Genomic DNA, 24,738 nt, shown 5'->3' with positions numbered 1-24,738 from the left:
GTTTTTTGCTGTAGGTATGACTGCTCCTCTGTGGAGACTAGTAAGATGTTTCAGCACCCAGACATAGATCATGCCTGAATGAATCAGACAGTGTCATGGTCAGCAGTGTATATCACCAGATAGAAACAGTTCCTCAGAAATGTCAGTGATGATACTTCAAAGAGAGTGTGACCACTTTTCAGTTTTGTGTAGCATCTGTCAGCTGATGACTTTCTCCATGCTGAGAAACATCTTTCATAGGGGAGCTGATGCCTGGATTCTAGTCAAGGTTCAGGGATTCAGGAGCCTACATCTATTTAAGTGACTTGGAATTTTATCCAAATTAGTCTTGCCATCCTACAGGTGGGAATAGAAAGACAAAAGGCCATGCCCCAGGCAAAACATAACATTAACTTTTTAATGGAAAGGGTAAGAGTTCAACTGTTTCAGGTCTCTGTGTTGCTGCTCCTTCCCCCTTTTCAGTTCATTCCCCTGTTGCCGTTTTGACATCTTGAGGGCTGATCAGTCTGTTGTGTTAGTGGAGGAAAATCTTTGGAAGTAATGAATGTAAATGTTTGCACTGAGGTCTTCTTGCAGCCAAAATGCTATGCTTTTAATTGTAACTTTGAATGTCAAATATTGAGAGATTTGAAACTACAGCTGGATCTTAAAAGCTCAGTAAATATCAAAGTAACAAGTCGTTTTCATCTACCTGTTTCTGAAGCGCAATTAGAAAAATTTGAATTATTTAAAAAAGGAAGGAAATTCAGAGCACAAACTCATCAAGGGTGACCTCTAGATACAACTGGTGGAGATTTTGAATAATAAATGTTCATTGCAGCTATTGGCTTAATTGGAGCTTCAAGTATCCAGACGAAAAAGCAGGAAATGAATGTTGAGTCTATTAATCAAAACTGTCTCAAAGTAGGAGAGATCACAGGGGTAGTTAAAGTGTTATACACATCAGAAATTGGAAGTGGGAACTGAAGGGCTCAAGGGTATTGATAATAGGCTGTATATGTGTTTAATATAAATATATACACACATGTAGAGCTTTTTAAGTTAATGCAGGTGTGAAAGTGACTTGAGCAAATGAAAATTATTGAGGTCAATGCACATGACAGTTTGTGCTAATTTGCACTTGGTAAAAGACAAATTCTTGCTTCTCCCCAAACTTATGTTGCCAGATCTTTACCAACATCTATTTGTCACAGGGCTTTAGTAAGTAAATAAATGTTTGGAGAATTTCCACATGCTGGTGGCACTGGGAGAATTCAACGTGCTCAGAGGAAGGTAGCTGGTGTGGCTGGGTATCCTCATCTTTCCAAGATGTCAAAATAAACCCCTGGCTCTGGTTAAGGTGGTGCTAAATGGTTGAGTTTCTCTTGCTAGCCTGTGGCTCTCCCCCCAGTGACATGGACAAAGCTTGCTGCCTCCTTGGGGAAGGCCATGAAGCTGTGACTGTTATTTATTGCCTACCTACTTGTCCTGATGAATTGAAGAGGAACTATAGGAACATAAAAAAAAACCACTCAGCAATCATATAATGATCTTTATATATTCTGAAAGTGTGAACTGCTCTCTTATGCCCCAGTCTGACAGCCTCAAAGAGAAGCTGATGACAAAAGTACCTGATTTATTACAATCACCTGGCCTGGTGGAACTGCACAGTAAATTCCTCTTCCCTAAGTGTGAAATGTTTCTCATTCTGCAACATGGAAGAAAAAAATGTTTCTGTGCCTGAGGTGTTACTAAAAATGTTTCTTTCTGTAGTGCTGGTGCCTCTTTAGAACCAGTGGATGTATTTGTATATTCACTTAGATAAATCACAGGTGGAGGTGTCCAGTTTTTAAGAACATTCACTGACAAATTAATGTCTTGTAGCTGCAACACAGTGTAGCTGTTGTGGAAAGAGTTATCTTTGAAGAAATAAATCTGCATTTAGCTAAGTGGTACATATTATATATATAAAAATTAGTATTTATTCTGGCAATTCCTTCATTTTAATATTAGTTTACATATAAACTAGAGAGCAACATGAAATAACATCCAGTATGTGCTTTGTGACATAAATGTATGGTGATAAATGTTGCAAAGGCTGTAAATGTTACTTAACAAATTTAACTTTACCATACTCCCTATTTGTCATCCAATCTTTTGCCCATGTTTGTTTTTCACTAGGCAATCTTCAAAGCATTTGTTATAGTCCACGTCTTGTTTTGTCAGTGCTAATTCTCTGCCTTGCAGTCATCAGTGCAGATCACTGATGCTGCATTATAAGTTTATCTAATTTTTATTCCTTAAGTAGGTTGTCAGGGAAACTTGCTACCAGGCCTATTTATATTTATATATTGCACAATGTTTAGCCACTGTGTATGAAAGAACTGGGACTTCAGAGCTACTTGATTTTCTATATGTGATTATCTGCTGAAAAGAAGCAGAACTTGACTTGGCAAATACCATAACATTGATCCAAAATAAAATAAATTAATCCAGTTTTGTTTAACCTGAAAAATACATGTTCTTTGGAATATGTGCAGTTCACACGTCCTTGTTTTTGGTGTGGATCATCATAGAGAAAATGGATTATCATAGAGTATTTAGAAACTCTAATTGCCTATTAATCTTTAGCTTTGGAGAGAGCTTTTATTTCCAGGCTAAAGCATTCCACATCTCATTGGGCAGGCACAAAGACATCAGCCTATGTCTGTGTGCCTGCCCAATGAGATGTGGAATGCTTTAGCCTGGAACTAGAAGCAAGAGTACACATGAGCATCAGTGTGGTGCAAGACTTAAGTCTAAATGAGTTGAAGGATTAGGAAGAAAATACTTTGAGTCAGCTGAAATTTGTAAGCTGCATTTTGTTAATAATTAGTAGCAGAAGTACTCCTTGCATTTATACAAAGCCCAGATATCAATGAAAAAATTAAGAACTAATTTAATTATTTCACTGGTCGCAGCATAGTTTATAGTCCCCAGTAGAAAGGTAATTTCTTCTGTCCTGAAGAGATGTGCAAACTGTGGTTTATTAGGTATGTGTCAGATGGCTCAGCTCTCAAAACTATGCAGCAGAAATGCTCTAGTAGGCAAAAATAATTTTGTGGTCTCATTCCTGTGACTATGACATCCATTCTGTAGGCTGGGCTGGCCCTGCCCTGTGGGCTGCTCCAAGCTCAAAAGGGCTGGTAGGTAGTTTTGTGGGTATTGCAGTTGCCACATTTGTGAAGTGGCTGTGGCACAAATAAACACTGCTAGATGGGAATGACTGCCCAGCCCAGGGATTGCCTGCCCCCCAGAGATCTTGGGGTGTGTTGCCTTGAATGAATGACTGAAGAGAAAGCTGTAAAGCGTCACCGAGTTCATGGTTACAAAGAATATTACAGAAAATCAGTAAAATATATTTTTTTTATTATATATAAAAGGCTGAATCCTCCTCAGTTTCTGCTTTCCTGAGAGAAAACTCACACTTGGTGTTGTGTGTGAAGTACTTTGATGGTTCATCCTGTTTCCTGTGAGCAGCAGAGTGGCAGCACCGAGTGATAGGTGCGGCTGCGGCCACCTGGCAGAGCCCTTTGTGCAGCACAGGTTTCTCAGGGTGTGCTTTTTGCTGAACAGGGCTGGGATGTGTATTTTTGCTCCTTTCTTAGAAAGAACAGGTGGCTTTAAAGGTTACAAATGTACCTCTAGAAACAATTTTGATAAGTGCACAGCTCTGAATCCCTTGGCTTCTGCGGTTGAGGTTGGTGAGTGACAACTGGACTGGGACCTGTCTGGAGGCAGTGTTTCTGTTTGACACATTCATGTTTTTCTAAAGAGCTATTTCTTCCTCCAGCTCTTTCAGCCTCTGGAAATCTACTGATAGATCACAGTCAGGAGTACATCTTTCCTTGCACTCTTTCTAAACTTGGTCATTGAGTCATGTGTGAATTTTGCCGTCTTGAGTGGGTGTTTTTTGCTTTCCTTACCTCCCTCCACTCCCTTTCTATTCAAGAAACTTCTAATTTTAATATGGAAAAAAATTCTGTAATCTTGCATGCCAACTGTCTGGGAGCAGATGGATCTTCATTACCCTTCACAATGTGATAGGCATTATTTATAAAGTAAATTAGGAGAACTTCAAAGGAGGTGTTGCTGCTTTTTATGTCAATAACAAGTTTTATTTTTTAAACTTGTTGAGAGTGTATTTACATAACAGAAGCCTGTAACTTCCCAGGAGTTCCTGGTACCTAATAGGGCAGTGCTACATTGCTTTCCTATTTCTAGAGAGCTTCTCCCAGTTTGAAATGCCTGTATTTTTCTGTAAGAACCCTTGCAATGTTGGCAAGCTGTCAGCACAGCCTTTTTGGACTGTCAGTTCTCAAAGGCTCTGCACAGCTGGCTACAGTGCAGCAATGCCACCCCCAGACAAATTGGGTGGAGGAGAGTTTAGGGAAGACCTCAGCCCAGACATTATGTAAAATGATAGCAATCCTGCAGGTGTTTTATGCCATTACACAAAATATTTGGCCTGAGCACTCTGTCCATTGCAGAGACACTGGGCTTGGGATGCCCTTTGCACAAGCTGTGCTGGCATCAGTCCTGCTACAGACTGCACACTGCCTGTCCTGGCTCCTCCAAACCAACATGGGGATGTGTTCCTCTTGCTGTCTGCAGCTCTGGGAGCTACTGGATGTGCCAGCTGAGTCTCAGGCACAGGTGATCCATGCAAAACCTTCCCAACAGACTGGACAGATCTGTCTTCAATGAAGTAACCAGTTTCTCTTTTAGCATTTCTGTGTTTCTGATGCTGTAGTTCCAGGCATTGCAGAGTACAAAGCTCATGGTGGTTCCTCTTTGGGTAATATCTGTTTGTTATCTTTCTTGCATCAGGGAGCAGAAAGGAAAATCCGAGATGAAGAGAGAAAGCAGAACAGGAAGAAAGGCAAAGGCCAGACATCCCAAGCCTCATGTAATAATGGTTAGTGAAATGGGCCTTTCTGGTCTGGGGCTAAGTCACGCTTACCATGCCTCCCTTCACAACTCTGTGCTTTGTGATCCACCTAGCAGCTGAAGGGAAGTTGAGTGCACTCCCTCTGCAGAAAAAGAGTGATATCACCTTCTTCAAAACAATGGCTGACCTGGATTCCCAGCCCGTTCTCTTCATACCGGATGTTCACTTTGGAAACCTGCAAAGAACTGGACAGGTAGGAAATAATGAAATGAGCAGGTGCCCACTTGCCACCTGGCTGCCTCTGCTCTGGGGCAGGTTTTAGGGAAGTAAATAACTGTTCCTGGGGGCCACTTGTTTCAGCTCTCATTTTGGTAAATGCAGTTTTTGCACATCACTAATAGAGGACCTTAGAAAAGGCAAGTACCTTTCTGAGTTCTGGGTGCAGAGGAGTTTATACTTCTTTGACAACTGACTTGTTTTGTTACAGTACTGTCATTCTTTTGCTTTCAAATATAAGGTTGATTTGTGACTGAAACACAATCTGGTTTTGAGTGTACTCTTTGGCTTGGTGAAATGAAGTGCCACCTTGTGGTAGCAGAGATCCCCCTCCCTGTCACAACTGAAAACAATGACCAAGCTCTTACCCGTGTAGAAAGGTCAAGAGTATGGTCACTAAACACCACTACCCGTTTTCTGTCAGCATCACCTAGAGATCTGGAAATTCCTTGAAAAAAATATTTTCACTCTTCCAAGTAAAAACTCTGTCATGCTAATGTTAAATACTCAGTATTGGTAGTTATTATCATTAGTAAACATAAGTCTTTCCTAACTTGGCTCTTTTCTATTTTATCACCTGCTGGGAAGTTGAAAGCCTGAACTGGAGGGTCAGCTCTGACAACTTTTTTACTATGAACGTGTCATTTATTAACATCTCAGGGAGCAGAATGAGACAGTTATGCATATGTTTATTAAGACAAGTAGTTGATGAGGAAATCTAATATGCATTGTGGGAATCCATAAAAATCAGAAAGTTTTAGGAAGGTTGTAAAAAGGACAGGCCATTTGGAATTGTCAATTTTGAAGCAGTGAGAATTGTGGTTGAGCAAAGCACAAAGAGCACAGACGTTGTAATCACAGCTGTCACAGGCTTACTCTCCCAAGCTGGAAAGACGCCCACTCACATGTCAGTGTTGGGTACCTTCTGTCCTCATGGCTTTCAAACCAAAATGGGGATTTGTTTCAAAACAGGAGACGGTGGAAACATTCCTTAGTATATATAATCCTGTAAATAATTTTCTAAACTAACTGGAAGATATCCCCATTTCCTAGCTCTTAGGCAATGTTCAGCCATGTCTTTTATTGCTGTAACTCATAGTTACAGCCCTCAGCTTTGCACACACACACCTCTGAGCTATTTTCATTGCATAGTTTCAGAAGTGAAGGCTCCCAGTGAGAGCCAAGTGTGCTCTGAGTGCTCTGAGCCAGTGCTAGAGACCTGCCTGGGGTGGCTTGCCCTGCCCAGCTCAGCAGCTGCAGGGCTGCTGCCCTTGTTGGTGTGGACCTGCAGTGTGGGCACATTGTGAGGAGTTTGGTTGAGTGTTCTGTGAAGTGTTGGACAAGAGACTGTGATTTTATACCTCCCCTGCTACTGTCAGCTGCATTTGCTGCTACTGTAAATTTGTCCCTGTGACTCTCAGCTACGTGGATTTCCACAAAACTGGACTTGGGCTTCTGCCCACAGCTGTGCAAAAAATGTTCAGCTGTACCTTCAGTAATTGTATTCCCATTAGACCTGTAGTTTAATCTTGTTCTTTATAGTTTAATTAGATTTTCAGACAGTATTAAATACATACAAAAGCTTTTGAGTGTTGTGGCTTAAACTGTATTAGGGGTTATTTAGGTGAGTAGCAATCTGATTTAGAGGATTGTAAAATAATTGGGAAAATTATATAAAGCAGGGAAGAGGGTAATGTCTCTCAAATAAACTTTGATATATTTCCCGTAGATGATGTTCAACAACAGTTTCTCTAAGCCACGCTTCTTCCAGATAACAGTTTAGAACTAGTAGTGTTTGTGTTTTATAGGAAGAAAAGGATTTTTAACATATGACAAACTGCAAAACACTTGTTGTCTTTTCTCCCTTTTGAAGTTGTTCTGTTAAGCAAGTGTCTGAGTTTTGGGAATAATTGATTTTTATTTCCGTCCTTCTAGGTTTACTACAATACAGATGATGAGAGAGAAGGGTAAGATATTTATTGTTTCACAAGCTTTGCAGTTAACATTTTAAACTCATAGAAAGTTGATACAAAATATGAAATCAGATAAAACTGACCCCTTTCTCCCCCTTCCCTCATATTCTCCCATGTAAACTGTTTGCTTTTTATGTCTGTATTTTAATACATTTCCAAGTAAAAGAGCCCTAAGGTTTGATACAGGAAGAGGACAATATATTTGATAATGAAGTAAGCATCTATGTGAGCATGAGGGTTCTCAAATAACTTAAAAACTGGGAATTTTTTATTGAAGCACTGGACTTCACTGCATTCCTGAAAGCTGTTTAGCAGTGCACACACATGTACGCAACAAATACAGGAACTGCAGAGAGAATGGCCAAGTGTCAGAAGAGGAAGGCAGAAAGAGAAGAGAGAACCTGGGAAGGACAAAGGTTGGAAATGGGAGCAGTCCTGATCTGACTTTGGAGGGACTGGAAGAATTGATGAAAGTCCCTCTGATAGTTAGAGGTGCCATGAAATAAGGGTTTTAATATGGGCTGCTGAACTTCAGCCCACATTGTGTGCCAGCCCCATACTTTTATAAGTTGCTTGAATCCCCAAGTACACACCCTCAAGTTTGAGATTCTGGAGTAACATAACTGCTCCCATAAATCTGCAAAAAGTGACCTGTAGTAGGGACTGGCCAGGCACCTGCAGTCAACACTGACTTGAAAACATGAGGTTCTTTTTATTTCTTTTTGAAACTGATGCTCTTCATAAGGCTTACAGTGGAATTTGAGAAACAAAGGGATTTATTGCATCAAGCAATAACCACCCCCCTTCCCTCAATATTTAAACACTTAAAGGCCTTTGGGGTTTTTCAAATTAGTGTGTAACATTGGAACATTTTTTCTTGTCACCTGTCCCAGCCAGTCAGTCTTGGCAATTTCAGAGGCCTGGATAGTTCAGATAAGCATCAAAAACTAAATCCTTGCAGTTTCTGCTTTTGGTGCTACATGAGTATCTAGTGGGTGTTTTTGCCAGAGTACAAAGTGAGTCATGACTGTTGCTGTTGTCTCCTCTTCTGCTGTGAGAGCAGTTTTACTGTGACATGGTCCCTGTTTTGTATATTCTAGTAGCAGTGTCCTGGTGAAAAGGATGTTCCGGCCTGTGGAGGAAGAGTTTGGTCCTTCCCCTTTGAAACAAATCAAAGAAGAAGGTCTGAAAAGAGGTAACAATCCATTCTTAGCAGTTAAAAATCATTCTGTGGGACTCAAACCCTCAAACTGGGAGGGGCAGGTGTGGTTTGGACAAAGTCAGTTGTAGGATGCTAGTGCAAATACAGGTAGATGGGAGAGGAGATCTTTGTATCTGCAGTCTATAAGGAGGCATTTTAATAAATGCTAAAAATTGCTTCAGAAAAAAAAAAGGACTGTGCTTTCTCAAGAAGGGATCAGGACACAAGTGTATAGAAAAAACTTAGAAAGTTTCTTGGTTCTTGGCCAAGCTACAAAGTTTATGCAAGTTCTAGTAGCAAATCTGTGATGGTCTATTTTTAACTTTTGCTCATCTTTTCTGTTCTGTCTGGGATCACAAGCAAATATGCAAGATGCATTGGGTCAAATACAGAGACCTTAACAGGCAAGCTCCTGCTGACTGCAAACTTAGATCCGGTGGAATAAAATCAGAAATTTCCTACCTTATTAGAAATATAAAACATGGAGAGACATCTTCCAGCAGATGTAACAGAATTGTTTAAGGGTTTGTTTCCCTTAAGTGTTTTTACTGCCCAGGTGGGTATTATTACAGTTGCAGCAGAGCTTTATAGAAATTGCTTCCCACAAGCCTGCATTTGCCAAGTTTCTCTGTTGGTTAGGGTGGTCTGCTTGAACCAGGGGAAGCATAGAAGATTATAGGATGGAGACTGATACCTTCTTGAAATAAATGTGAACATATGATTCTTTTAATTAAATCTTAAATTAATTATGTGAGGTTAGCACTGACTATGGACTTGCATTTGGTTGACTCAAGACCTTGGCCCAATTCACATTATCAGGGCTCTATCAAGCAGAAGATGACAGCCATGAAGGCTATATAAAGAACTGTCATTTCCTACAATTTCACCTGGGTTTCCCAGCTGGAAGCCTAGGAAGTTTTCTGCAAGGAGGTATTGGTTTGCTTTGACTATTCCTGTCCTTTGCTTTAGTTAGTTGTTTTGATAGCATTCAGGACTTGCAGGTATTTCAAGGGTAAGATTAGAAAGAAAGAAAATTTAGCTGGTGGCAAAGCTATGTAAAATCCAGGAGAGGCACAGAAGCAGAGAAGCTGGAGGATGCTGTCTTCACATCCCCTTCCTGTTCAGTGTTTCTCTCATCTTGGATATGCTGGCTGGAGGCCAAGGCTTTTCCAGTGTGGCCTTTGCCCTGGTGAACTTCCTGCCATCTGGAACCTTGCCTCTGGGATCGTGCTGGTGGGGTGCAGCTCAGCTGAGCCTACCCATTTGATAACTGTCTTTGCCAGAGGATTCACTGGTATTAAAATGCTTGGGTTTTTTTCCCCCAGCATTGCCATATTGAAAGCCTCTTTTCTCAAGATTTATTTGGTACAGCAGAGTCAAGAGTCCTAGAGAGCAGGTGTAGATGGGGCGCAGGTGTAATGTTTGAGAGGGAGCAGGTCTGATATGTGAAAATAGACATTAAAATATACATTAAAGGCAATGTAATCCCAAAGTGTCTTATTAGGAGAGCAATGCAGGTAAATAGCAGCCAGTAAGGTGTCCAAGCTCCACTAAAGAACTGAAGTGGAAGTGTATGACCTCACCCCTGCCTTCTGGACGTACTTGTAACACTGTCTGGTGGAAGTAAAAATATTAAGGGGCAGCGTTCAAGAAAACAGGTCTGAAGGGATTTGCAAATGCTCTTTATATTCTCACTCAGGTAGTTGCCTCTTTTTGAATTATTCTTTCATCTCCTTGACCTCTAAGGGAAGTCCAAGTGCCCAACACAGAAATGTGAAGTATGTTAATCTGTACCAAATGTGCATCACAGCTAGTTACTTGGCTAGACTTGGCTTTTTCCTGCTTTGAGTTCTCAGTAAGTTTTTAATTCACTTTCCCTTTCAGATTTCATAGGGAGTTTGCAGTTAATTATAAATCCAGCAGCTGAATTATAGATCAGGTGGATTTCCAGTCCTGTAGTTCTCAGTTTCAAGAAAGTAATTTTTTTTGGGTAGCTTCTGTCTCTTAGGAAAGTTATGTTGAACTACTCTGAAACATTTTGGATTCATAGCAATCAGGATGTTGAGAGCCAGCCAAGGGAATTTGTGCCTGGGCAATAACAAAAACTCCAAATGTGAGAAAGGAAAGCTAAATTACAGCTACCAGCCCTTCTTTCCTTGACTAAGATGTGCCACATCTTTATCCAGAGACTACTTGACAGAGACTGTAGTCATTGTTCATAGGGTGCCAGTCACAGCACTGGTAGTGCCCAGGCTCAGACCTTCCTAATGCCCCAGGTCTTACTGACTTATTGTGTCCTTAGTTTCATTTTTCCTTGTGTATGTTGTTAACAATTTAAAAAGAGGTATCTAACATTGTTCTTCTGCATTCACACATAAATCCTCAATTCGGGTGGCCTGGCTTCTAAAAGTCTCACTGGTGCAACAACATCCCTTTGCCCCTCAGCAATTTGATGTGTTTGGGCTATTTCTTAAGTAATTAAAGACAAATTTATCTTCCCCCATCTTATACAAATCTTTTTAACATCTAAAAAATATTAAGGTCTGCAGTAGTTTTCAGTGCTGGCAAGAAAGTTAAGGGCTAAGACCAGGCAGTAAATCAGACAAATTTGAATTTATCTTGTACCTTTCAGGCAAAAATAGCTCATTACCTTGTACAAGATTTCCCCCTTGTTCACCTCCAAATCTTTTAATTTGTACTATTAGAGTGAGTCCATCTAGACGCTGTGAATGTGATGACAGTAGGATCAGAGGACATGAGTTGTGTTACATGGTCACAGGCATTCAGTGGCAGTGCTGCTGCTGAGCCCAGTGGAGCCTTTGCAGCCCTTTTCCCTCCCCTCTGGCTGTGCCTCCCACTGTGGCTGTCTCTCTGCTGCTCTGCCAGCATGAAGGCTGTGGGGCTGCATGGTACACTGAGGCAGGGATTTGATGGGTCTGAAGAATAACTCAAAAAAAAGTGTTGTTTTTTCACTCACATCTGCTGTTTTGAGAGAGTTTTTCATCCAGGAAAATTTGTTGAGATGAGCCAGAATAAGAGGGTGTAAGGATACGGATGAGACAGGGACTTCCTAAGGCATCACTGTCACCAGAAGTCATTTGTGGAAGAGTACTCTACTGAATCAAAGCCAGGAGTTTCACACCTGTCAGGGTAAAGAAAAGCCTAACAACCCCCTGTGTGCTTACTAATCCTCTCTCTCTCTGTGTGTATAATGTTGCCTGGCACACCAAGCACAGCAGAGATGTAAAGCTCAGCACTGGGATTGTGTCATGTACCCAAGTTTAACCTTGGACCAAGTGATTTTTTTCTCCTTTCAGATGTATTTGTAATTGTTAAGGCTGGCAGAGCTCCAGATGTTTGTAAAGCCAGGAGTTACAGGACAACCCTCTAGTCACAAGGAAAACGTTTACTAAATTAATATAAGTGTTAGTACTGGTAAAATTAGTCCGTTGAGTGAGAGCTTGTTCATGTGATTAAGCATATCAGGCATGGTAAAATTTAACTCCTGGTGTGGAATTTTTTTTTTCTTTTATGTTTTGACAGGTTAAGTTGTGACCCAAAGTTGTCTCTGCTTCTAACTCCATTAAAACAATGTTCTCAGGCCAGGCCCCAAGAGTTGCCAAAATATAGGTGAAAAGGATGTGGCTCGGCATGCTGTGGTTGCAGTTTCATGGCTCAGATTTTTGAATTAAAGATGCAAAAAACCCAACATTGTCCTCCTGCATGCTTGGTTTTTAGGCCCAGTGAGGGAACTGAACTACCCATTATTTTTTCCAGTCATTTCAAAACCTGGGCAAAGGAGCTACAATTCTCCACAAATGGGCCTGTGTCCATCCTCCTAGAGTTTTGGCCTGAGAATTAACTTTACACAATTACTTGTATGTGAAAAATACCATCAAATTTTTTCGTTCATCTGTGTGTCATCTATTGAGTTATGTGGTGAAGATATCTCTTGGACCATGAGAATTTGTAGTTTCAAAAGATGCCCATTTCTGTATACGGCCCCCCCCCCCCAAAAAAAAAAAAGGGTTACCAATGTAATTTGTCCCACAGACATGACAGTGCATGTGTGTTTGTACCTCATGTGCAGCAGTGCTATTTGAAAAGGCAGTTCATTTAGGAAACAAAATATATTGCAGAACCTGTCTTATTCAACCTGTTACTTATCAGTCATGTGAGATGATGCCTAAAATACTTTTCTAGTGTCTATGCTTACATGCTTTGTACCTGTCTGCTTTGCTTCTGCCATGTTATAGCAAGGTTCCTCCATTTACCTGAACAAGTGTGAAGAAAACAAAAGCTAAAGAGGGCAGGGCACTGTGCCTGTGGACAGCTAGCAGCTAACATCTGAGGGAGGAAGAGGAACAGAAATGGCATTTGGGTACCTAAGCAGGTGGGCACACTGGTAAATGCCTGCCTGCCAGCTGTGCTCTTGAATGTCTCCCCTGTAAAGTCTGAAATTACTTTGAATTCATTTTTTCCAGTGTTTAATTTCATACTGGTCAGGCCATTTGCAGTTATCTGCCCAGTAATGTCAGAGACAACTATTTCTTTTCCTTTTCTTTGATTTTGCTCTCAAAGGCACAGCTAAAGGCAACCCAGACTTGCCTTTTTTGAATGTCCTTTCAAGCCTTTTAGATGAAACCTAGAGAGGTACAAGCCAAGACAGAGGTTTAAGAAGACCTAGATTGTGTGTTTTGTCTTATAACCAAGGGACAAGGGCCCAGTGCTTTTCAGCTTCTTTCTGTAAATGGAGATTTAGATTCTGGAAGATAGAGATTTTTCACATTAGATTAAATTTTCAATACTGTATTTTCAGTGCAACTCCAATGTATTGTCCATGTCTAGATCACTGATAATATTAAAGGTACATCTTTTTAAGTGCAAACCATCTTCAGTGCTTCATTTTATCTGTCATGGATTAATATTTGTTTTTCTATTCAGTGTGGGGTATTTCATCTGTGCAATTGACTGAACCTGCTCCTAGTTTGATTTTTTTTTTTCCCCCTATTTCAGTGCTTTTGTATGTGAGGAAGGAGACAGATGAGGTGTTTGATGCTTTGATGCTGAAATCACCCACAGTGAAGGGGCTAATGGAAGCTGTAAGTATCCAATGTCCTCACATTGTTTGTCTTTCTTGGCAAGAAAATCTCGAGGCTTTCCATGTATTATTGACATCAACCATTACGTAAAGATGAAGTTATTCTCAAGTGCATTTAAAGCATTTCTTAAAGCTTTCTGGAACCCTGAAATGCTGGCATTTTCCTAATTCAGTGTTATCAGCAAGTTACTGGCTTTAAATAGCATCACAGAGCTGATTATTGGACACCTGAGCTTTGAGGAATTGCAGTAGTTAACCAGTGTCAGGGAAGGAGAGAGGTGCAAGCTTCATTTTCTGAAATGCTTCTTTCTGAACTGATGGTTCAGAGCCTGTTGAATCTTTTCCTGTAATGCTTGTCAGTACATTCCCAGCCTGGTTTCCAAGAAGAGGCCCAAGGATGCAGTGTTTCTGTGGGAATTTCATGTGGCCTTTGTGCAATTGCTGTTCAGCATGTAAGAGGCAGGTGCTGAACCAGTGCAGACTTGTCATTCATATGTTGTCTCAAATTCCTTCTCTAGTCCTCACTTACAGCATGACATACCTGCCACTTGCCTCTTTGCTGCTTCTTTGAGTTGAGGTTTAGCTGTCTTCATAAGAGTTGCTGTTTCCATGTTTAATCTTGTTTATATGAGCTGATGGCTCATGAAATTTGGTAAGGGAAGAGTTAAAAAATAATCATGTGTCTCACTGCTTCAGTGGAGGAATGTGAGATTGACATGTGGGATGCTGAGTTGATTTCCAGCCTTGTTTACTTGTAGGGGAGAAGACGGAAATGGATGAAAATGCCCCTAGAGAACTCAGTCAAGTGCTAGAAGTGTTTATATTTATACTCTCCTAAAACCATCACAGTATCTTGTTACATTTACTGAACACTTTTAATGCAGTAAAGATTGAGTTATTTGGTCAATATTTGGCCAGTAGCAGAAGGCAGAAAAAGATTTGTGGGTTAGTGAAGTTGCTTAAAGCACCTTTTTAGATGGGGTTATCTCTGAGGAGAGTCAGTGGCACGCTAAGGATGTCCTAACTGTGCTTCTGCTGATGCTGTTTGTTAGCTGTGACTGCAGCTCAGCTGTCAGGCAGAGCACATGGATAACAAAAACCAGGCTTTGCTTGAAGAGGCAGCAGTTTGATTCATGGTAAGCTGCAACACGATTTCATCTTGTCTTTGTATGGAAGTTAAAAGTATGTTATAATCTGTTCAAGCTAGTATGAATATTTTATCTCTAGTAGTCTGTGCCTCTCCATGCCTGTTCTCCAGCCACCATGTAACAAAAACAAAGCTGGTGCAGAAGCAGGAAGGGTTTCTGCATGCCTCAGTCAGTGCAGCTGCTGACTCACTGGCATGTTTTCGGCACCAGAGAAATCTGATCTGTTGTAAAATGTCCCAGTTCACTGGAAGGAACACATTTAGAACATCTGAATTCTCTTTGGTAGGATATTGTGGATGAAACAATGCCAAAAAGCTGTCAAACTGCATATTCTTAAATATTGTCTCTACAGTCATTGCAGCAAATCATGTAATTTTGTAATTGTGCATGTCCTAAATGCGTCATTCTATTCTCAGTATTAAGAATTTAGGAACTGAGCTTCTGAGTATTACAGAGCCCCAGACCTGAAAGGGAGCTCCAGTGATCCTCAACCATACCCTCCTTCTCTGTTTACGGATTTTACTCTTTTTTTTCTTTTTGTTAGTCATTATTCCTGATCTTTGACTTCTCCCCTAACTTTCTGTTATTAATGATATGGTTTTCTCAGATCCTATGTTTATTTTATTCTCACATATACCCCCATTCCAAATTAACAATTAGATTCCTTTTCAGATATCTTTCTTTTGGCAAATATCTAGAGGTTTTGGGTTTCAGAAATGCAGCATGTCTCAGGAAGCTGCTCAGATGTTTGGTTTTTGCTAATCAGTCTTGATCAAGTGAAAATAGCAAAACATCACATATATGTGTGACTGACCAGCTCTACATCCTGATTTCAGCCTGATCCAAAGTCAGGATAACTGTGGATCTCAGTAGGTATCTCAGTCTTACATTGTGCAAAATTGCATACTTATTCAAATTACAGAAGGCAGTTCAAACTGGGAAATTCAAGCATCTCCCAAAATCTTTCAATAATTAAAAGTTAACAGCTGAGTTCAGTAGATCTATCTTAGACTATTAGATACCTGCCAATATATATGTGATCTTCCAGCCAGTGTAGGGCAACAGACAGATTATTTAACAGAAATAAGCTGGCAAAGACATTTTCCTACATGCCTTGACCCACCCAGGTATTGCCCTTTCTGGTCTCCTGACTCCAGCAGAGAGCATTTCTGGTGGCTTGTGCAATCAGAAAAACTTGCCATGCCAGGGGACTGCAGCCCAAAGGGACACCCAGACAGGTATTTCAGTGCCACTCAGAAGGCTGTTGCACTGCTTCAGGCATCCTAACAGAAATAAATCTCTGCTCAGAAGATTGACAAATGGAAAATTGAGATGATAAGAAAAATACTGCTCCAAATAAAGACACCTTTTTAAAATTTAATGTAGCCTGCTTGGGTTCGGGTGAGAAATCCTGTAGTTTTGTATGGAAGTTGGCAGTAAGAGGTGGTCCTCCTGTGCTGGCAGCAAACACTCTGAGAAGAGGGTGTTAAGTGAGATGCCCTAGCAGATGCTTGCCCTATGCTTTCTCCAATTCTGCATCAGGACTTAGCACATTTGTACTGGAGGGAGGCTCTCCCATACCCCCACTTTAAGCCTTGCTTCCACAGCTTGCTGTTTGGTATAATTGATTGAATCCCAGGGGTTCCTGAGAAATGTGCTTATTCAGTCAGCTGGAAGTCTTTTGCAAAGCTCAATAATCCCTGCATGTTATATAAATCCTACACCTGTCATAGGCAGTGTGACAGGCAAGGCTTTCTCAGCCCAGCCTCTCATAGTTTATGTAGGAAGTGGTGTCCCAGAGTCCCAAACTACTTTGAGCAACATTTGGAATGCATGAGTGTTAGGTATGCCAAATGTCCTAGGGAAGATTTATGCTGGAATGTGCAGAATGCTGTATATTAGCTGCTATTAAGCCTCCTTGGCAAGAAATGTTTTACTCAGCTTGTTTATTTGCATGGAGTCAGTGAAAAGTGTCTTCAAGTGCTGGTCTTTACAGTATCACTGGGCATCAGAGTTAACAACCCAGAGAGGGAGATCATTTCCTTGCGTTCACACACTTGTGACACTTTCTGCAGTTTTGGGCTGCCAGTTTTTCTCCAATGCCTGTTACAAAGGATTTTTTTCAAATGTCTGATCAAATTCATCCATTTTTATTATTGCTTTACATGAAAACCTAAAATTAGGGGTACAATAGAAGCACAGATACAAAAATTCAACACCAGATTGTTTATCTGATGTCATTCTGTTCATGATAAGCAAGACCAGAGGATAATAAAGAGTAAATGTAGTGAAACATGCTGGTGCAAGCAAAACTGAAGTAGCAAATGTCACCCAAATTCAGTTTTATTTTATTCTCTGCTAGGTGGAAAACTTAGGGAGTGGATGGGTCTATTGTACCCCATCAGTTATTCCCCTTTCTGTTAGCCACTGATGTATGCTAATAGTCAGAAGACACTGTTTTCAGTGTATGAGAAGTTTTATTGGTTCTTCAGAATCTTGGAGTTTTGCTATAGAATGCCAGTCAGGCTGATAGCCTTGTGCATTATTAAGGGTAGTTTTAAGTACAAAATTGCATCTGGGCTATGATGACAATTATACTATTATAGGTGCTGTAGATAAGTAAAGGCTAATTAATTCTCTCTTTCAGAAAATCTTGGCTGTCTGGATGGGATCCATGCTTGGTGTTCAACCTGTGACTCTTTGAATCTGTCCTCAGTGCTGAGTTTATCCATTCCATTTTCTCTTTTGTGATAATTGCTTTAATGTACTTCCTAAAATACCTTTTCTCAACAGAACTCTGAATGCCAACACAAAGAAAGGATTTTACAGTGCCTGATGTTTGCCAGTCTTTAAATGGATTTTTAATTATGCATTTCAGTTCTCTAATGCAAAAGATAAGTAGTCAGCTATTTAGCTGCAACTTCATTTCACTTGGGAAGAGCTGGACACTTACTTTGCTTGGCAATAGAACAACACAAAACATTAATCACTAGAAGAGGGGGAAAAGTTATTTTTCTGTAACTATTTTGCCTTTTGGGACAATCCTCTTCTAAAATGTGAACTGTGAGACCTGTTCCCCCAAAGAAGAATCATAATTTGGAAAGGAAACCTGACTCAGATGAAGGGCCCACGGACACCATCTTCATAAGCACACCACAGACTCACTGCAGAATAGACATCCCAAAAAGTTACTAGTACACTGCTGCAAAGCAATGCCAAAGCACCCATGTGAAGTTCTGGTTGGCATGGGTAATTTGTCAGCTGAGTAGTTATTCCTTCAAAATTTTACTGTATTTTCTGCTTTATTGTTTTAGTTGCTTTAGTAAGAAGTTTATTTTACAAGTCCTTTACCTTGATAACACACTTCTCTGTGACATCTCATCTTGTTATCTATACATTCAGATGATGTTTTGTGAATCAGTGTTTTCATTTTGCTACTGTAGTAACTAGACTGAGTCACCTTCCCAACAATGCAGAAGCTTCTTAGTTCTGTGTGTTTGATGTTGGTAGCCCTCCCACAATTAAAGGTACCTTGAAGACACTTCAGACAGAAGTACCACCATGGAGAGTCCTTGAAATGTCTTTGAGAAATAGAAATGTGTACATTTTTGTTATCCCATCAGTCCATCAGCTCCTGTTGGGTTGCCATGTGTCTGCCTTCTGCCTGGTGGGAGAAGCCTTTGCTTCTATGAGCCAAAAAAAAATCAGATTAAGAAACAACAGAAAGATCAGATTGAAATTCCCTGGTAAAATCTGAAGCTGGGAAGAACATTGACTCTTGGAGCAGAGCACTAGGAGATGCTGGGGCAGTTCTGATGGCTTACACCCTATGAAAACTGTAGTATCTGAGTTTCTGAATGGAGACAATTGTGGGTTTTGATTAAGCTGTACAGGATTCTTGCTCCCCAAGTCATCCTTAAATGAAAGCATGATATGGTTGTAACAGACTTTTCTCTATAGCTATCCTGTCAAAGTTTGCAGAGATTTTATTTTAATGTCTTATATAAGGTAAGAGGTGGTATTTTTATATTTCTCATTCATCTTTAGTGATATTTCTTTTATTTTTATTATTTCAGATCTCTGAGAAATATGGGCTGCCAGTTGAAAAGATTGCAAAACTTTATAAGAAGAGTAAAAAGGGGTAAGTTAGTTACCTTCCTAAGGATCAATTGCAGGATCCTTTAGAAGTAGTCACAGATCCCAGTTATACCTGGGGCCTCATGATACTGGGCAGTACAAACTCTTTCAGGAGACAAACCCATGTGCTTGAAATCTTCATGTCTATGGAGACTGTAAGGGATGGCAGAATAGGAAACGTGGATCTCCAATCTGTGTCTGACCAGTATTCATAAGCTTACTGTGAAGGAAGGGTTTGTGGATAAGATATGTGGGTAAAGTCTGTTTTGTAGACAATATGCTTAATAACCTTGTGGAGGGCCAGCATGGGAGATGCTGCCTTTGCTGTGAGTGCAGTGTGGAGTTTTCCTGCAGTGTTAGGGAGAAGTAGGCCACTGTCTTACTCTGAAAGACAGGCAATGTTTGCTGCAGCCATTTCAGCTGAATAAATTTAGACATGAACATCACAGCTGGACTTTTAGAATAGCTAGGCTTCTGCTCCTTGCCATAAAACTAAATCTCTCCACTTCAACTGTTTTTTAAAGTTCTATTTAACCACAATATTGTAGCAATATAATTTTAAACCAGTAATTTATTTTCAGCTGTAACTAGCTTAGGGCATTGTTGTCTGGGAATTTCTTTAGCTTTTGAGAAGACAGGTGAAACTTCTCATGTTTTGCTTCTTTCTAAGTGACAGAAGAAACACTTGGAGGTAAAGAGTGAGGAAAACACTCATATACACTTGTAATTGTGCATTACACAATTACACAATTGTGTAGTCATTGTTGATAGTCTCACATCTAAGCTGAGTTCTAAGTCTGTGAGCTGTGTGCAAAGCACAAATTCCACTGCTTCCCTGTGCTTCCCTCCCACCACAGAGGTGCAGCGGCTCACATGGTGTGTCTGAGGAGTAGCACAGATGTGTCCCTGTGGGAGCCACCACCAGGCACGGGAAGCACCAGCTAGCTGGGTCTGCCAGGGATCTGAAGTGCAGCCCATCTGTAGGTAGCCTAAGTGTGTTAGCATCCCAGCACTGGCATGTCCCTTAACTGCTCTGGCAAGGAGCAGCCTCTAATCCAAAGACTACAAGGGACTATGGGGCAGATCTTGCTGGTAATTCCTACTAGTGAGCCTGTACTGGCGTGTGCTGGAGTCTGGTTTTGTGTTGTAGAGAAGCAAGTACATGTGGCAGAGTGTAAAGCTTTTCCTTTCAGTGTCCTGGTACATAAAAACATTGATTTCTGCCTTTGTCACCAGCATCCTGGTAAACATGGATGACAACATTATTGAGCACTACTCCAACGAGGACACATTCATCCTGAACATGGAGAGCATGGTTGAAGGCTTCAAGATCACACTGACAGAGATCTAGCCTCAGGCAGAGCCATTTTGTAAGGAACCACAGCATTTCATCCTTCTTGGAAAGCAGATTCCCCATAAACTTGACAGACATTGATCAGAGAAACTGTTACAAGACTGCATTGAAAATACTGTCCATTCTGCACATCTGCAGCCCCTGCAGATATAGCCTTGGGTTTGTCAAGGACAAGGCCATTCACAGTAACCTGGTCCCCTATTTATTGTTCCCCACTCTCTAGTGTACAAGCAGTTACCAGCCCCCAGATTTGTAACCAGATGACCCACTGCAAATGTGAAATGCAGCATTTTAATCCATACTTCAGTGTGGATAAGCTCATTCTAAAACACATTCAGTAACTACGCTGGTCTAATTTCAGAAATCTGGTATAAATCACTTTACCAGTAGTTGTCTCTGTCATTGCTAAAAATCTGTTGCAGCGCTAAAGATGGGCAAAGTGGCTGACAGTTCACTTGCTCAGGCTGATCCATATCTCTCTCTACTGTATAGTCTTGCCAAATACCTCTGGTAGTTCTCAGCATGTAGCAATGAGGACTTGTAAGTAAGGCATTCAGCTACAAATGTAACTTGTAAGTAAATGGTAAAGAAACCATTTTAACCTTGTATATAATGTTTATAATATGCAATAATATATTTTAACTACTGTATGTGGGCATGTTTACTGCCACTATGTTTTTGTATGTATTTGGTTTAGGGTTTCATATAATTTTTCCTAGAGGATTAAATTGCTGCAATCTGTTAAAGAGTGTGTACTGAGAAGCTGATAACTGAATCTGTACTCATATGCTCCATTCTTGCTCACACAATTGTATATTGAAATATTAGAGCAGACTCTGCTACTGGGTCTTGGATGCTCTGGCATAATGGGGCCCACTGTAGGTGCCCAAGTCCCAGCTGTACAACCTGAGTCTCCCATCCAGCTGGAACAAAATCCAAGAGACACCGTGTGTCTGCTGCCTGCTTTGCCAAGAAGTACAGAAGGGACTTCTTCCTGGTCGTCTTCCTTTGATGAAGCAGAGGCTCCTAAAGTGGTGTCTTCTCAAACCTGTGGTGGGAATGTTCTTTCTGCAGCAGCCTGTGCATCAAAGCATTCCTCTAGACTGTAAGAAACAGGATTTCAGACTCTTCCTTTTAAGTGTATTTGCTCTTGTATCTCCATTGAATGATTCAGCTGTGATTCCTAGGACACTTGGGTGATGTATAAGCCTGGGCTTGATGTAAATATTTTATCAAACTGGAACAATTTTTCCACTAGAAACTGAGTATCCCACAACTGAGGAGTGGAGATTGGTGTTTCTCTCAAGGGCTGCATCTGAACCCAAGTTGAACTGCATGGTTATTCCATCAAATTCCACACCTGCCTTATGAATTCTGTGAAGAGATAAAGTTGTGCAGGCTAAACTCATACCAGGAAAGGGGTTCAAGGCCTGAATGTCCCTATGACATCCAAACCCAGCATCTCTCTCTCTCCATTCCATCTCCTCTGGCTGTTGTGGAGAGTCCCTCACTTAGCATATAATTCCATAAGTTTCAGTTGCATTTTATTCTCTACCACTGTGCATGGATCCTGTATGACAGACAGAAGTGGGGTCCTTTCCTACATGCAGCCTTTAGAGTTCATTCTTTTCTTTCTAAAACTTTTTCTCGTTTAGTTACACAACCTTTATTATTTGGTGGTTAATGGCAGAAAGAAACACTGCCATGTTTAACAGGGCTCATGTGTGGACCTATTTACATTCAAGCAAAGTAGCTGGGATAACTGACCAGTCTAATTTGGCCATATCTGCATGAATTGTCCTGTAAGTTCATGAACACTTTCTTAACTTCATTAGCAGTAGTATCCCATTAAAATCTCTTCCTTTAATAGAAATGTTAAGTACATGTCAAGGTTTGTGTGGGAGCAGAAGCTATAAAGGGTTCAGGCTGGTAGCATCAGCACTAACATACCCAGAATTCACATATGCCTGTAAAGTGTATATTCTGTCTTTCTCCCGCCCTTTTCTTTTGTCATTCACTCTTTCCCCTTCTGATGCAGAGTTCTGTTGTGATTTCCTTAACTTTATATAAAAATGCACTCCAGCAAAGATGCTCTTGCTATGCTGTTCAAGAGCAAACAATCTGGGAATACAAGAGATTTATGATGGTTCTGTTTGTTTCTACTTGGCTCAGACTGAGATAAAAAGTCTATGCTGACTTATCCCAGATAATTTTTTCTTAAAGAAAAAAATAGGACAGTTGATACAGGAAGCATTAGGGACCAGCACACAGGACTGTTAAGCAATACTGTCAGTTCTTGTATTTCTGTGTTGGTGTTTGGAATCCTCAGAATATCATCTGGGATCTCTCAGCTGGTCAAGATGTCTGGACAGATCTCTTGGGTGCTGCAGCATCCTGTGATGAGGAGCAGTGTAGGATCAGTGAGAAGTGCAGTGCTTCAGGAATACTGGGAGTTAAGGAGTTTTCCATTGTCATTTTAGGAGCTTTCAGTCAGCCACTGTCCAGAAAAGGAAAGTTGCTTCCAAGATTAACTGAAAGCTATTCTAAATACATCTTAAAGTGTGCAAATTCCTGATAGTAGAAAGCTAATACTCCTGCCTTTAGTTCCTCTTACAGTCTCAGTGAAGTTATCAGGAAGGTGCCTAGATTGGTGGCAAGATTATTTTAAAACCACAACTAGAGCTAGGTAGGGATGATCAGCCTTTACTTTATCTGCCAGGCTCTGAGGGCTTTGTTTCTCTGCTCCAGATGCAGGTGCCTCGCAAGCACTGAGTATCCGTGCTGCACCCCCTTCAGTTGTAGTTGTAGCATCAGCTGCTGGAGGAGCACTGAACCTTGGATGCTGCTTGTGGCAAGCTCCAAGCTCTCAGGCTTCACCTTTTTGGTCCAAATCAGCCCATCAGAGTAGTGGGAAAGGGGCAAGAGTGGTATGAGTAATGCAAACTTCTGAAGCAGTGGCTGCCTTGTGCCCTGCTTGACTCAGATATCCTGAGGAGTACACAGTGCTTACATGTATATTGTTTAAAATATGCATGTTGCTTTTGTTTGATAAAAAATTATTGATTAATGCTGGGTCTTCCAAATATTATGAGTTAAATGGAAGTAGGATTTGTCTACTGTTCAGCAGGGGACAGGAATATCTGTCTTGCCTCCTTTGTCTCTTTGTGGAACTGCTGTGGTTGTTTATTTAAAGGAACAAAATTCTCATTTCCTTCTCTTCTTCAAGACAGCAATCTTGAATCTTAATTAGTACAGCCTGAAGAGTGGCTTGCTGCTCAGTGCATTTTCCCTATGAAGAAAATGCAGTGTCTGTAGATGTTATGTTTTGAAAAACTCTAGAGATGTACAAAAGGAGAACTTCTAATTTTGGTTCCTGCTGCAGATTTGGCACTTTGTCCGTCCATTTGATGTTTTATTATGAAATCCCATTCAAATTCTCAAATTCTAGTTCTTTCTCACAGTCAGGTGCTGATATTCCCAAAATAAAGTGCATCCCTTGAGTGAAGTTTTGTGGATGTACTATGATCACCCCATCAAGACGTTTTGGAGGATTTCTAACACTGAGTGTAAACTACAAAGAAAAGAATGGGTTTTTTCATGTGTGTCCTCTCTCACAAAGTTTTTGGTCAATGGAATTCAGAGATCAAATGTCTTTCTTACATATTTTTCTTTTTCATTCTATGAATTGTTTAAATGTAAATTAATTCAAACAATTAGTAAAATCTAAACTCTCTAGCTGTCAGAGATGCTGTATATTGATGGAACTGGAAAGGAGTATCTTATGACTTATAAAATGTAAAGCTTATTAAATGTTTATATGCTCTTCCATTTCCTATTAATTGAGACAAGATACAAACAAGAATGTTTGTGCCAAAGGTTGTGACAAGCCGTCTTTCTGGCAAACAAGGAAACTTAATGTATAAATAGTGTGCTTTTATATTAAGAATTAGCTCATGTAACTTAATAGTGTTGCAACTGGGAGAGGGGTTTGATAAACTGTAAATACAGTTATTTTATTTTTTGTACATTTTTAAGAAGGAAAAAAATAAATATTCCTATGTATGAGACAATATTTCTGTTGCTGTGGTGTGTATTACTACATCTCTCCAGGAGGTATCAATATGTACCAGTACCCGAAGGGGTGCAGAGAGGATGGAGTCAGGCTCTTCTAAATGGTGCCCAGTGACAGGACCAGAGGCAAGGGGACACACACTAAAACACAGGAGGTTCCCTCTGAAATCAGGAAATGCTTTTTACTGTGTGACTAAGCACTGGAGTAGGGTGCCCAGAGAGGTTGTGGAGTCTCTATCCCTGTAAATATTTAAAAGCTGCCTTGACATGGTCCTGGACAACCAACTCTGGTTTGCCCTACTTGAGCAGGGAGATTGGACCAGATGAACTACAGAAATTCCTTTCAACCCCAGCTATTGTGTGATTCTGTGACATGTTGGAGTGCCCTGGGAACCTGGCTGGAAGCACTGACAGTAGCTTCTTTGTGACTCCTGGGCACCTGAGTTGAGATCTTTACCCACACCTACTCCAAAAGCACTGAAGCGTACCTGGCCGCATATCTTGCAGTAAGACATTTTCATCAAACATTTTATTCTCCACCAGTTCAGTTTGGCTTTTCAAACAAGAT

The 24,738-nt window shown here is 40.6% G+C and overlaps 1 protein-coding gene across 1 annotated transcript in view; it reads left to right on the top strand.

Annotated features, from left to right (window-relative positions):
* GRHL2 (grainyhead like transcription factor 2) overlaps window positions 1-24,171 on the top strand; it is a 57,547-nt gene extending 33,376 nt beyond the window's left edge. The window contains exons 10-16 of the mRNA XM_063171592.1: window positions 4,849-4,936; window positions 5,023-5,162; window positions 7,121-7,152; window positions 8,259-8,353; window positions 13,376-13,461; window positions 18,685-18,749; window positions 19,982-24,171. Coding sequence (XP_063027662.1) covers window positions 4,849-4,936; window positions 5,023-5,162; window positions 7,121-7,152; window positions 8,259-8,353; window positions 13,376-13,461; window positions 18,685-18,749; window positions 19,982-20,096 — 621 coding nt within the window. The 3' untranslated portion in view covers window positions 20,097-24,171. The remainder of the gene's footprint in view (window positions 1-4,848; window positions 4,937-5,022; window positions 5,163-7,120; window positions 7,153-8,258; window positions 8,354-13,375; window positions 13,462-18,684; window positions 18,750-19,981) is intronic.
* The last annotated feature ends 567 nt before the right edge of the window (window positions 24,172-24,738 follow it).

This window comes from Melospiza melodia, chromosome 1, assembly GCF_035770615.1.
Source record: "Melospiza melodia melodia isolate bMelMel2 chromosome 1, bMelMel2.pri, whole genome shotgun sequence".
Lineage (NCBI taxonomy): Eukaryota > Metazoa > Chordata > Aves > Passeriformes > Passerellidae > Melospiza > Melospiza melodia.
Note: the sequence above shows the minus strand (reverse complement) of the source record. Positions and strands in the feature narration are given on the sequence as shown.